At 42.3% G+C, this 14,497-nt stretch overlaps 1 protein-coding gene across 5 annotated transcripts in view; it reads left to right on the top strand.

The window, feature by feature from the left end:
* BTD (biotinidase) overlaps nucleotides 1–12,922 on the top strand; it is a 94,487-nt gene extending 81,565 nt beyond the window's left edge. For 4 of the 5 annotated variants that reach the window (XM_040433559.1, XM_040433557.1, XM_040433558.1 and 1 more), the window contains exon 4: nucleotides 11,617–12,922. In XM_040433559.1, the coding sequence (XP_040289493.1) occupies nucleotides 11,617–12,798 (1,182 nt within the window). In that variant the 3' untranslated portion in view covers nucleotides 12,799–12,922. The remainder of the gene's footprint in view (nucleotides 1–11,616) is intronic. The other variant, XM_040433562.1, reaches the window with a different exon arrangement.
* The last annotated feature ends 1,575 nt before the right edge of the window (nucleotides 12,923–14,497 follow it).

Genomic DNA, 14,497 nt, shown 5'->3' with positions numbered 1-14,497 from the left:
ATCTGAGAGAACAGCAGATAAGGATTGTTCCATACCTCGACGATTTTCTCCTAATAGCAGACACCAAACTGAACCTCGAGAGCAGCATCCATCAGACCATAGCCCTTTTCAAAGATCTCGGCTGGATAATAAATTACCCCAAATCTGACCTAGTACCAAGCACCAGAAAACAATTCCTGGGAGTTCTCTTGGACACAAGAAATCAATTTTCCTTCCTTCCAGAGTCCAAGCAGGAGATAATAAAGGGGAAGATAGTGTCGTTCCAAAAAAGAAAGGTCCATACTCTAAGAGAGGCAATGAAGATTCTGGGCCTGATGACATCATGTATATCAGTGATCCCGTGGGCTCAGTTTCATTCCAGGATCCTACAGTCCGCAATCCTGACATCATGGGACAGGGATCATCATTCCCTAGACTCAAAGATAGCGCTTTCAAGACGGTGTCTAAATTCCCTTTCCTGGTGGACCAACCCCAAAAATCTAAGGAAGGGGGTGGCCTGGAACCCGTCTCCATCCATAGTCATCACCACGGATGCAAGCCAGTGGGGCTGGGGTGCTCATCTGAAGGATCATGTCTTCCAGGGCAGATGGTCCAGCCTGGACAGCCACAGGTCCTCAAATTACAGGGAATTGAAGGCGGTATGGAAGACTCTAAAATCGGCCGAATACATTCTCTCCAACCACCACATCAAGATTTTGTCAGACAACATGACTACGGTGTGTTACCTGAAGCGGCAGGGGGGAACCAGAAACCCTCATCTTCAGGTCTTGTCGGAAAAAATCTTTCACTGGGCAGAGAGGAAGATCCTCTCAGTGACGGCCGTTCACCTAAAGGGAGCAGAAAACTCTGCGGCAGACTTTCTAAGCAGACACTGTCTCGACGCAGGCGAATGGTGCCTAAACCGGGAGGTTTTCCTTCAGATCTGCCACCATTGGGGGTTCCCACAGATAGACCTATTTGCTTCCAGGAGGAACACCCAAGTGAATCAGTTCTTCTCTCTGAACCCCAGAGACAATCCGCTAGGGGTAGACGCCTTATCCCAGGATTGGGACATAAACCTGGCATATGCCTTCCCTCCATTTCCCTTGATTCCCTTGGTCCTGAAGAAGCTAAAGGCTTGCTCAGCGACCCTTATTCTAATAGCCCCGGCCTGGCCGAAGAGAGCCTGGTTTCCGCTGTTGAAGGATTTACTCCTAGAAGATCCAATAACCCTTCCAGGAAGGAAGGACCTTCTCGTACAGGGGCCCCTGGAACACCCGAACTTCGAGAAACTAAAACTTACAGCCTGGATCCTGAAAGGCAGATCCTGAGAAGTAAAGGCCTATCAGATAAGGTAATTTCAACCTTGCAGCAGAGCCGCAAACCGGTAACCTCAGCCATATACTTAAAGATATGGAGGAGGTTTACATCATGGCTCTCAGACACTCATCCAGGGATCTCTGTCCCGTCTATAGGCTGCATTCTGGACTTCTTACAGGCAGGTTTTGACTTGGGCCTAAAACCCAGTACCCTTAAAGTCCAGATTTCGGCTTTGAGTAGTTTTCTTGATACCCCTCTGGCAGACCACAGGTGGATTAGAAGATTTGTTAAATCAATTTCCAGGTTGAGACTTACTATTAGGCAGACGGTCCCCCCATGGGACTTAAATATAGTCTTAGAGGGTCTTTGTGGTTCTCCCTTTGAACCTATTGACCAGTTATCGGATAAATTACTTTCCTTAAAAACTGTCTTTCTACTAGCCATTACCACAGCTCGTAGAATTGGTGAGATTCAGGCCCTCTCCATCAGGGAACCATTCTTGAAGATTCTAGATGACCGAGTCATTTTAAAATTAGATCAGTCCTTTTTACCAAAGGTGGCATCTCCGTTTCACAGGAACTAGGAAATAATCCTTCCCTCCTTTTGTGCCTCCCCCAAGAATGCGAAGGAAGAAAGATTCCACTGCCTGGACGTAAGAAGATCCATTCTCGCTTACCTTCAGAGGACTGCGCCGTAGAGAAGATCTCAGAACCTCTTTGTTTCATTTGGTGGAAGGAACAGAGGCAGCAAGGCCTCGAAACAGACTCTAGCCCGTTGGATCAGAGACTTGATTCGAGAGGCTTACATACAGAAAGGACTTACTTGCCCTTTATCTATAAATGCTCACTCCACCAGAGCAGTGGCATCGTCATGGGCAGAAAAAGCAGATGCTTCAGTGGAGCAGATTTGCAGGGCCGCTACCTGGTCCAGTTTCTCTACATTTGTTAAGCATTATAGACTAGATTCTCTGGCCAACCAGGACCTAGCATTCGGTCGTAAGGTCCTTCAGGCTGTGGTCCCCCCCTAGTTATTTAGCTGGTAGTTCTCCAGTGGGTACTGTCATGGAGGGACGTCCTGAAAACTAAGGTTTAGTCTTACCGGTAAATGGTTTTCCAGGAGTCCGACATGACAGTACCCGTTATTTTCCCCCCCATATTTCTTTTCGATTATTGCCAGGGTCCTTAATTACCTTTCCAATGTGAGATTAACATGGAAGTTCAATAAATGGTTTGGATCCTATCTGGTGTAGTAATTGGAAAGAACACTGGTGGGAGGGTAGGGGAGGGGCCTTTTAACCTTTTCACGCTTCCTGTCCCTACAGATATCCAATAGGACATCCTCCAGTGGGTACTGTCATGTCGGACTCCTGGAAAACCGTTTACCGGTAAGACTAAACCTTAGTTTTTTCTTTAAATGCAGCTCATCTAGCATCTACATCAAGATGAATATACTTGCATAACATACCAGAACAAGGTTCTCAGGTGTAGGGATCGACCGATTATCGGTTTTACCGATATTACCGGCCCATATTCAGGATTTTGAAAGTTATCGGTATCTATTTTGCCGATATTTCAATATTGCCCCTGCCACCAATGAGAGGAGGGAGGACAAGAGGAGGGGAGGGGCTGTGGCCACTGCGCCACCAATGAAGATAACTCTCTCATTAATTCATATACAGGAGGCGGGAGCTGGCTGCAGAAAGAATCACATAGCCGGCTCCCGACCTCTATGACAAGTAGCTGTGATCTGCGGTAGTTAACCACCCCGCGGATCGCAGCTACCGCTCAGTTATCTTCATTGGTGGCGCAGTGCGCCCCCCCCAACCCCAGTATTAAAAACATTGGTGGTGTAGTGCGCCCCCCCAAACCCAGTATTAAAAACATTGGTGTCGTAGTGCGCCCCCCCCCAACCCCAGTATTAAAAACATTGGTGGCGCAGTGCGTCCCCCCACCCAAGCCCCCCAGTATTAATCATTGGTAGCAGTGGCCACAGGATCCCCTCCTCTCCTCCTCAGTGGCAGTTCCCATCGGAGCCCCAGCAGTGTAAGCCTGGGGCTCCGATCGGTTACCATGGCAGCCAGGACGCTACTGAAGCCCTGGCTGCCATAGTCAGCTCTCTGCTGCTGTCTGCACAAAGCACTGGGCAGCAGGGAGAGTGTGAGATCCTATTCACCCTGATAGATGTCTATCAAGGTGAATAGGACAAGGGTTCTAGTCCCTAAGGGGGCTAAAAGTTAGTAAAAAAAAGAAAATTCACAGAATATCGGTATAATTTATCGGCTATCAGCCTGAAAGTTCCCAGATTATCGGTATCTGTTCTAAAAAATCTATATCGGTCGATCCCTACTCAGGTCCTACCCAAGTGTCATTGATTGAGAGGGCCAGCTCCTTGTGTAGAGAGTAGTATCAGATAGCCCATATGTTTTCAAGTATGTACAACTGAAGATAAAAGGCTCAGACTGCATAGGCTGTAAAGAGAATTCGGAAGCTTTGTTTCAGTGATGACATGCTTGTCTAACCGGGATCAAAGGGAATGAACACTTTAGGCACAGTACGTTAAATTGGATGCGTCACTTATGTTCGTGGTTTTGTTTGCCTAAGTGAAGATAAAAGAAAGTAATGTTTACTGACAAACTGTTACATTCATCAAGAGGTTCTTCTGAGCTTCCCCTAAAGTATCACAACGATTCATATTTGTTCCTTTATTCTTATTGCGTTACATAATAACTACTAGCAATCTTGAAATTGTGTAATATGCTTTATATTTCTTTTATATTTTTTTCTTTTATAGTATAATAACCTCAAAATCCCCCAAGAAATCTGTAATAAACCTGCTGTTGCCATTGTCATGTGGTAGAACAATCTGTTTTTAGAGTGATGGCTTAATCAAATACTTTATAGTTGCCTTGTGAGTCCATTGGCTGAATACAGGCTTGTATTTTGCCTATGTCACAGCCAACACTTGTTATTGTCCACCGCTTTCTACTCATAAATTCATTAGTTGTGATAATAAATGTTATCAGGCAGATCCGTGAAGTTTTTCCCAGGGTAATCAGTTTATTTAAACATGGGGACGGACTGAGTTTAAAAAGGTAAAAACAAAAAAAAACAGTTGCTGCTCTGATTCCCCGCTCCTCTCCATTTCCTGGTCTTGGGCTTGACTCTGAGGATAACTCATTGACTGCCACAACAATGGTTGCCAATCAATGGCTGATGTTGGTCGAGATGGCCATAAAAGCCATTGGGGAAAGGTCAGACAATGGTATAATATATTCAATAATTTTCTCCAGCACCAGAATAAAATCCAATTTTCTCTTTCTTGAAGACACATCGGATCACAGCGGTACATATTGAGGATAGGGACAAGCAAAGTAATAACTTCGGCTCATCTGATCCAATATATTCTAATACTGTACGGAGCTCTTGCTCCGTACAGTATTAAAACAAATTTTTATGTGAATCGACTTCGGATGTTTCATCCGAAGTCGATTCGCTTATCCCTAATTGAGGAGACAGCACCAAGACCAGACTCGTAGATAAGTTTCGGATGACTATGTGTAGTCGTAACTAAGTACAAACAAGTGGTATTCCCGATCTACTATTTAAATAACCCACCCACATGATCACATAATAGACACACTCAAAATGTGGATACTAGAACCCATCAAGTGAAACTAAAAACATAATTGTAGTAAAAAAAAAACACATGCAGTATCTGCATTGGTGAATACAGGGGCTTCAAACATGATTGCAGCAACTCAATGTTGACATTAGTTAATCTTAGTAAAACTAAGTGAACCCAAAACTGTGTACATTATCAGATTAAAACAGAATTTTGTAGCTCTACCAAAATAAAATAAACCAGCTCTTTTCAGATATGGAACATTAAAGGGATTTTCCGAGATCTTACTACAGATAACCTATCGTCTGGATAGGTCATCAGTATCTAATCGTGGGGGTTCGACATCCACAACCTCTGCCAATCAGTTGTTTCAGAAGGCAGTGGTGCTCGCAGTAGCCTTGTGGCCTTCTCACAACTTTCCCTAGGCAGAGTGACGACACGTTTATTGGTCACATGGCCTCCCTAGGCACAGGTCAGCCCCGTTGAAGTGAATGGGGCTGAGCTGCGATACCAAGCACGGGGAAAGCCGTGGCAGTCACAGGAGCGCTGGTGCCTTCTCAAACAGCTGATCAGCGGGGTCCCAGGTGTTGGACCCCCAAAGATCAGATACTGATGACATATTCTAAAGACCGGTCATCATTAGTAAAATGTCGGAAAACCCTTTTAAAACTCTTCTCTGATTTAATCCGTTTGGATATCTAGCATTGCAATTTTTTTTTACAAAGTATGGTATAATTTTGTTTGGTTAAGTTGCAATGTAATTTCTTCTTATACATCAATCCCACATAAAATACAGTGGGATGCGAAAGTTTGGGCAACCTTGTTAATCATCATGATTTTCCTGTATAAATCGTTGGTTGTTACGATAAAAAATGTCAGTTAAATATATCATATAGGAGACACACACAGTGATATTTGAGAAGTGAAATGAAGTTTATTGGATTTACAGAAAGAGTGCTATAATTGTTTAAACAAAATTAGGCAGGTGCATAAATTTGGGCACTGTTGTCATTTTATTGATTCCAAAACCTTTAGAACTAATTATTGGAACTCAAATTGGCTTGGTAAGCTCAGTGACCCCTGACCTACATACACAGGTGAATCCAATTATGAGAGAGTATTTAAGGGGGTCAATTGTAAGGTTCCCTCCTCTTTTAATTTTCTCTGAAGAGTAGCAACATGGGGGTCTCAAAACAACTCTCAAACGACCTACCTGAAGACAAAGATTGTTCACCATCATGGTTTAGGGGAAGGATACAGAAAGCTGTCTCAGAGATTTCAGCTGTCTGTTTCCACAGTTAGGAACATATTGAGGAAATGGAAGACCACAGGCTCAGTTCAAGTTAAGGCTCGAAGTAGCAAACCAAGAAAAATCTCGGATAGACAGAAGCGACGAATGGTGAGAACAGTCAGAGTCAACCCACAGACGAGCACCAAAGACCTACAACATCATCTTGCTGCAGATGGAGTCACTGTGCATCATTCAACCATTCGGCGCACTTTACACAAGGAGATGCTGGATGCGAGAGTGATGCAGAGGAAGCCTTTTCTCCGCCCACAGCACAAAAAGTACTGCTTGAGGTGGGCTAAAGCACATTTGGACAAGCCAGCTTCATTTTGGAATAAGGTGCTGTGGACTGATGAAACTAAAATTGAGTTATTTGGCCATAACAAGGGGCGTTATGCATGGAGGAAAAAGAACACAGCATTCCAAGAAAAACACCTGCTACCTACAGTAAAATATGGTGGTGGTTCCATCATGCTGTGGGGCTGTGTGGCCAGTTCAGGGACTGGGAATATTGTCAAAGTTGAGGGACGCATGGATTCCACTCAGTATCAGCAGATTCTGGAGACCAATGTCCAGGAATCAGTGACAAAGCTGAAGCTTCGCCGGGGCTGGATCTTTCAACAAGACAACGACCCTAAACACTGCTCAAAATCCACTAAGGCATTTATGCAGAGGAACAAGTACAACGTTCTGGAATGGCCATCTCAGTCCCTAGACCTGAATATAATTGAAAATCTGAGGTGTGACTTAAAGATAGCTGTCCATGCTCGGAAGCCATCAAACCTGAATGAACTAAAGATGTTTTGGAAAGAGGAATGGTCCAAAATACCTTCAACCAGAATCCAGACTCTCATTGGAACCTAAAGGAAGCGTTTAGAGGCTGTAATTTCTGCAAAAGGAGGATCTACTAAATATTGATTTCATTTCTTTTTTGTGGTGCCCAAATTTATGCACCTGCCTAATTTTGTTTAAACAATTATAGCACACTTTCTGTAAATCCAATAAACTTCATTTCACTTCTCAAATATGACTGTGTGTGTCTCCTATATGATATATTTAACTGACATTTTTTATCGGAATAACCAACGATTTATACAGGAAAATCATGACGATTAACAAGGTTGCCCAAACTTTCGCATCCCACTGTAGCACTTTTAGCGTTGGAAGACCACCTCGATAATTTGTAATAATATTACACTTGGATCTAAAGGAGTTTATTTTAGAGAAGATGTAATTTTTAATGACACAATTAATTTTTTATTTGATAATACTATCCTCAATGTCGTGATGTTTCAATGGGGGCCAAATTCTTCCCTTCTCTTGCATCTGGTAATGTCCTATTGGGATGAGAATTTTTTCTTTACACTTCCTAGTAACCCTTTTGTTGACTCAATAAATCGGTATTACAGATACATTGATTACCTCCTATTTATTCGGGAGGGGGATGTGTCTGCCATACTAGTTTTTGAAGTTATAATTTCATTGTAAATCTTTTAATTTGATATTTACATATCCATTTAATATTACCTCCATTTCTTTTCTCGATTTGAAATTAGATGGTGTACCGGACAACGCTATCACTACTGCTACCTGCCACAAAGAAATGACAGGAAATACAATTCTGCTTGCCAGTAGTCATCATCCTTCCTACGCCATCAAGTCCATTTCAGTGGGAGAGATGATCCGAGCAATCAGAAATTGTAGCACGAATGAGGCTTTTCTCCAGGAAAGCAGCATCATACGCTCCCATCTTTTAAACAGTACCTATCCTGCTTGGACACTGGACAGAGCATTTAAAATTGCGTCAAATAAAAATGGGGAGGATTTTACCATTTGGTGGCATTAATACCGGAAATATTGCAGGTTCTAACAAAAAATAAAATTGAGTATGGTAAAAATAAAGAAGGTAAAAACATGGATGATACATATGGTTCTCACATATAGCCGGCAATTTCTAGGGATTAAAAATATTTTACCTGTATCATTTGAGGACGACAAGCTACAGTAGCTAGCATTCTTTGAAATGGTTGCAAAATTGTATCTAGAAAGTCACACCTTTTAGGTAATCTACTTACTGATTCTTTTTCTTTTTGATTCAGAGACCTTGCAAAAGAGAATACTGAAACATTTGAATTACATACAGAACCCCAACCAGGTTAATATATAGCAGCAGCAAAGCACTTGACCACTGTACATAACAGACCATAACCGTACGTACCCTTTAAAGCCTTTACAATAGATAAAATCTCTAGATCTCCACATGGAACTGATATCAAACCAAAGGCTTTAGAAAAGGAAGCCTTCTGGATTTTTCTTTGGATACTAGATATGCAAATGGATTGAATCTGAGAAGAGAGTTAATATTCCATTACTGAACATAGCGGGTTCATTTTATTCTATATTGGTAGAGCTATAAAATCTTGTTTTAATGTGATAATGTCCGCTTAACCTTACTAAGATTAAAGGGATTATCCCATGACTAATGTAAAAATGAAAATCAGACATCATATACTGTAGTACATGACAACCTTTTTTCTAACAAAGCTAGAACCAGCCCTGTACCTCACATGGATCCAGAGATCTCCACATTCATTGCTCTGCTAGATTTATATCAAGCTGACACCTCAAGGGGAGTGTCTTTTCCGCTGCAGCTAAGGGGGCGTGTCTCAGCTCTCCCTATCACAGCCCAGAAGGCAGTTGAAGGATGAAACTAAGCATGTGCGGCCTCATCAGTGAGCAGGTCAAAGAAATAAGAAAAAAAAACAGACAGCAGGTACTGCCATACAGATACGTTTTATTGAATAACTCGGTGGCTATGCTAAATTTTTAATGACTTGCAATTGCAAAAATATTTAGATCCCGATGCTGGTTTGATAACTGTAGAATTTTTTTGGGTTCGTGGCACAACCTCTTTAATGCCAACATTAATAAGTTGCTGTCATGATGTGGTGATGTGTTTGAAGCCACTGTATTGACTTACGCAAATATTGTATGTGTTTTTTCTTACTTTAATTATGTTTTTCATTTGTTTCACTTGGTGGGTTCTGGTATCCACACTTTAAGGGCCCATTTACAGGACCGCATCAATTCCTCAATTTTGCATATCAGATGCAATCACATTCATTTCAATGGGGCAGCAAAAGATGTGGCACACACTGTACTGTCCGCATCTATATGTCCGTTCCGTGGCCAGGCAAATAAGATAGAATATGTCCTATTCTTGACCGTTTTTGCGCAAAAACAGATACGGTTGTGTGAATGAGCCCTAAGTATGTCTATTATATAGTCCTGATCAAAAGTTTAAGACCACTTGAAAAATGGCAAAAAATCATATTTAGCATGGCTGGATCTTAACAAGGTTCCAAGTAGAGCTTCAACATGCAACAAGAAGAAATGGGAGTGAGACAAAACATTTTTTGAGCATTAAATTTAATGAAAACAACGAATAAACTGAAACAGGCTGTTTTTCAGCTGATCAAAAGTTTAGGACCACATGCCTTTAAAAAGCCAAATCTGTGCAAAGATGTGGATTCATTGTCATTTTCTGTCAGGTAGTCACAAGTTGTGATGGCAAAGGCAAAAAAACTCTCCCTTTTTGAATGTGGCCTGGTTGTTGAACTGCATAAGCAGGGTCTCTCACAGCGCGCGATCGCTGCTGAGGTGGGACGCAGTAAGACAGTCATTTGGAATTTCTTAAATGATCCTGAGGGTTATGGAACAAAAAAAGTCAAGTGGAAGACCCCAAAAATATTTCATCAGCACTGAGCCGGAGGATCCAATTGGCTGTCCGTCAAGACACTGGACGATCCTTGCCCCAAATTAAGGACCTTACTGGTGCTGACTGCAGCCCCATAACCATCAGACGGCATCTGAGACTGAAGGGCTTCAAAAACAAAAAAACATCTTCAAAGACCTCGTCTCCTTGAACGCCACAGAACTGCTCGTTTGGACTTTGCAAGAGAGCACCAAACATGGGACATTCAAAGGTGGAAGAAAGTTTTATTCTCTGATGAGAAAAATTTAACCTTGATGGTCCTGATGGTTTCCAACGTTACTGGCATGACAAGCAGATCCCACCTGAGATGTTTTCTACACGTCACAGTGGAGGGGGCGCCATAAAGGTCTAGGGTGCTTTTTCCTTCAGTGGAACAATGGAGCTTCAGGAAGTGCAGGGGCGTCAAACGGCCGCTGGCTATGTCCAGATGTTGCAGAGAGCATTCCTCATGACTGAGGGCCCTCGTCTGTGTGGTAACGACTGGGTTTTTCAACAGAACAACGCTACAGTACACAATGCCCGAGGACAAGGGACTTCTTCCAGGAGAATAACATCACTCTTTTGGCCCATCCTGCGTGTTCCCCTGATCTAAATCCAATTGAGAACCTTTGGGGATGGATGGCAAGGGAAGTTTACAAAAATGGACAACAGTTCCAGACAGTAGATGGCCTTCGTGCGGCCATCTTCACCACTTAGAGAAATGTTCCCACTCACCTCATGGAAACGTTTGCATCAAGCATGCTGAAACAAATTTTTGAAGTGATAAACAATAACAGCGGAGCTACTCATTACTGAGTTCATGTTTGGAAGTTGGACTTCTGTTTTGGGGGGGTTTAGTTTGTTTTTGGAGGTGTGGTCCTAAACTTTTGATCAGCTGAAAAACAGCCTGTTTCAGTTAATTCGTTGTTTTCATTAAATTGAATGCTCAAAAAATGTTTTGTCTCACTCCCATTTCTTCTTGTTGCATGTTGAAGCTCTACTTGGAACCTTGTTAAGATCCAGCCATGCTAAATATGATTTTGCGCAATTTTTCAAGTGGTCTTAAGCTTTTGATCAGGACTGTATGATCACGTGGGTAGGTCATTGAAATTTTAGATCTGGAATACCACTTGTTTGTACTTTTTTATGACTAAGGATGTATAGTAGTCCAAAACCTGTCAAGGAGTTTTGTTGGGGTGCTGTCTCTCCAATATGTACCGCTATGATCCTATGTGTCTTCAATAAGGAGAACCTTGGATTTTATTCTGTGGCTGGGCAACATTATTGAATGCTGTTACCTACTTGACCTAGCAAGGTCTGTGCACAGAGATCCTTGGAAGTGCTGGGAGCATAGGTGAGCTGGATCTTTGCTGTTGAATCCCCCAATGCTCCCCACTGGTCTTTGCTTACTGTGCTGCAGTGATGATGCCATGTTGACAATACGTGAGCACTGCAGAACCTTAGTGGTGAGGAATTCAAAAGGTAAGGAACGCTTCTTTTTTTTTTATATATCATAGACTGCTCCAACTTTTCATGATTTTGGATAACCCCTTTAAGCCTCTAGTTATGTATATTATGTTTTAATTATAAGGTTAGCAGTACCATGAAAAATGTAATCTTTAACAGTTTTTAATATTTTCTTTTTGATCCACAGGTCCTTCAGAGGCTTAGCTGTATGGCGTCAAAAGGTGCCATGTTTCTGGTTGCAAATTTAGGAACTAAGAGGCCTTGTGATCCCCTGGACCTTCAGTGCCCACCAGATGGAAGATACCAGTTTAACACAGATGTTGTATTTGATGACAAGGGTGCCATAGTTGCCAGTTATTTCAAACAAAATCTATATTTTGAATATGGTTTTGATACCCCCTCGGAGGTCCAGTATGCATTTTTTGATACACACTTTGGTAGGTTTGGACTCTTTACTTGCTTTGATATCTTGTTCTATGAGCCAGTTGTGAATCTCATTAAAAAGCACCAAGTGAGGCATCTCCTGTATCCCACAGCTTGGATGAACCAGTTGCCTCTTCTTTCTTCCATTCAGATTCAGAGAGCCTTTGCTACCAGGTTCCAGGTAAATATCTTAGCTGCAAACATACACCACACAACACTGGGAATGACTGGAAGTGGTATATTCAGTCCTTCAAACTCCTCTTACCATTATGATATGGACACTGATCAAGGTCACCTCATTGTAGCCAAGGTCCCAGTGGATCCATCAGAAGACATTGGCCCAAACCATGATGAAAAGGTTTCACTTGAGCACGCCGACTCGTTTGGGGGCAGTCACTTCCACACTAGTGTACAGATCTGCGACAAGATGGACAAGACAGAACATTGCATGGAATCAAGAGGGCACAAGCAAGAAACCTTATTTCATGCCAAAATGATGTATGACAACTTCACTTTCATTCCTCTAAAAGATAACGATGGGAAAGTACATGTATGTGCTGGTGCACTGTGCTGTTACCTTACTTACAGGAAACACAATGTGTCCAATGAGCTGTATGCCCTTGGAGTATTTGATGGTTTGCACACAGTACATGGCACATACTCCCTTCAGATTTGTGCGCTAGTGAAATGTGGTGGTCCGGATATGGTAACTTGTGGTCAGGAAGTGACTGAGGCAAGCAACACCATGAGCTTTCAGTTATGGGGCAGGTTTAGTACCAATTATATATTTCCCATGATAGTAACGTCAGGAGTCACTTTACAGTTACCAGACCACTGGGGCTGGAAGGACCAAAATTGTTATATGAAGAAAACAGACCTGGAACTGGGGTTAGTGACAGCAGCACTGTACGGGAGATTCTATGAAAGAGATATTATTTCAAGGTAGCATCAGCTGGCTCAAATTTTTCACATGCTCTCCATGAACTACGGTACATGGAATGAACCTGCAGCACATGTTGAACCATATAATCTGTTCTATCCCTTTTCTAATGATAAAACTCAAAATTTAAAGAAAAATGACTTCTGTATTTTGAATCTTTTTTTTGGTTCCTATACTGTGATGCACATGTAGGTATGGGTGGTGTTATTTCCCAGTCAATGCAATATGGCATTATCCAAGTAGGCTATTTCGTTTGCCATAAAAACAATGTGAAACAGTTTTTACAGGATTTAGGTGCTTGTATGCTTTTGTCATATTTTCTGTAGAATCGAGGTAAAAACAGGTGGAGCAGGGTTGCTTGCTAGGTGGTGGAGCACAGCCAGGAACAGGCAGTCAGATTGGTTTGACTGCCTGTTCCTAGCTCTGCTCGGCACCAGTCAAGCGCCCCCACTCCAGCTGTTTTCCCCTCAATTCTGCTTGCACACTCGGAGGAATCCTTCCTACCTTTCCGGAGCTGGTAGCTGCTATTCCCACACTAACCGATACGCCAGACTCCAGATATGTGCGTGGCTGGCACAACTATTTGATGTAAACCCCTGCCTATTGCGCTCGTGTCATGCACTGACTTGTCCTGCATTATTTTAGTGCCTTTGTTATATTTTGAACTCTGATATGTTGCGGCCACCTCGCTGTGCCTTCAGCCATTTTAAGATGGCTAAGGGTACTTTCACACTTGTGGCAGAGGATTCCAGCAGGCAGTTCTGTCGCTGGAACTGCCTGCCAGATCTGGCAATCCTGACGCAAACGGATGCATTTGTGAGACTGATCCGGATGCGGATCAGTCTCACAAATACATTACAATACCGGATCCGTCTTTCCGATTGTCATCTGGAAAAACGGATCCAGTATTTATTTATTTTCTAATTTTTAAAGGTCTGCACATGCGTAGACCGCAAATCCGGATTCGTTTTGCCAGAACACTTGGGGCCGGATCCAGCATTAATACATTTCAATGTAAATTAATGCCGGATCCGGCATGTGTTCCGAATTTTTGGCTGGAGAGAAAACTGCAGCATGGTGTGGTATTTTCTCCGACCAAAAAAACGTAAGAGGGACTGAACTGATTTATCCTGAATGGAATGCTCTCCATTCAGAATGCATTAGGATAAAACTGATCAGTTTTTTTCCGGTATAGAGCCCCAAGGAAGGAACTCAATATTGGAAAACAAAAACGCTAGTGTGAAAGTACCCTAATACTGTAGATAACATTTGAAAAAAAAAGTCTTACTCCTGTGGGTCAGCAGGAGCCAAACACTGTATTCATAGAAGTGAATGGAGTTTTGGTAATGCATGGGCACGACCGCTCCACTCACGCAGGAAACTTGGGTACCACTGTTCTTGTGATCAGAGGGGGTCTCAGTTATTGGACCCCTAACGATTGGGCCATTATCACCTTTTTCATTTTATTTTTTGTTTTTATCTTTCTTCCCTGCCAACTTATTTTTTCATTGTATGACAGCTTCTTTTTTTACCTTATGTGTTGTATTTTTTTTTATTCAATTGTTTAATGTTTTATTCACTATGGGATTGTTGATGCTAGATGAGTACAGCAATTGGCTTTTTCCCTTTCATCCTCCATGACAGCATACCATGAGAGATTAACCGCCTCCAACCAGGTAGGGACAGGAAGTATAAATTTGACTCT

The sequence above is a fragment of the Bufo bufo genome, chromosome 5 (assembly GCF_905171765.1).
Source record: "Bufo bufo chromosome 5, aBufBuf1.1, whole genome shotgun sequence".
NCBI lineage: Eukaryota > Metazoa > Chordata > Amphibia > Anura > Bufonidae > Bufo > Bufo bufo.
This window is presented reverse-complemented; position numbering and strand designations above follow the sequence as displayed.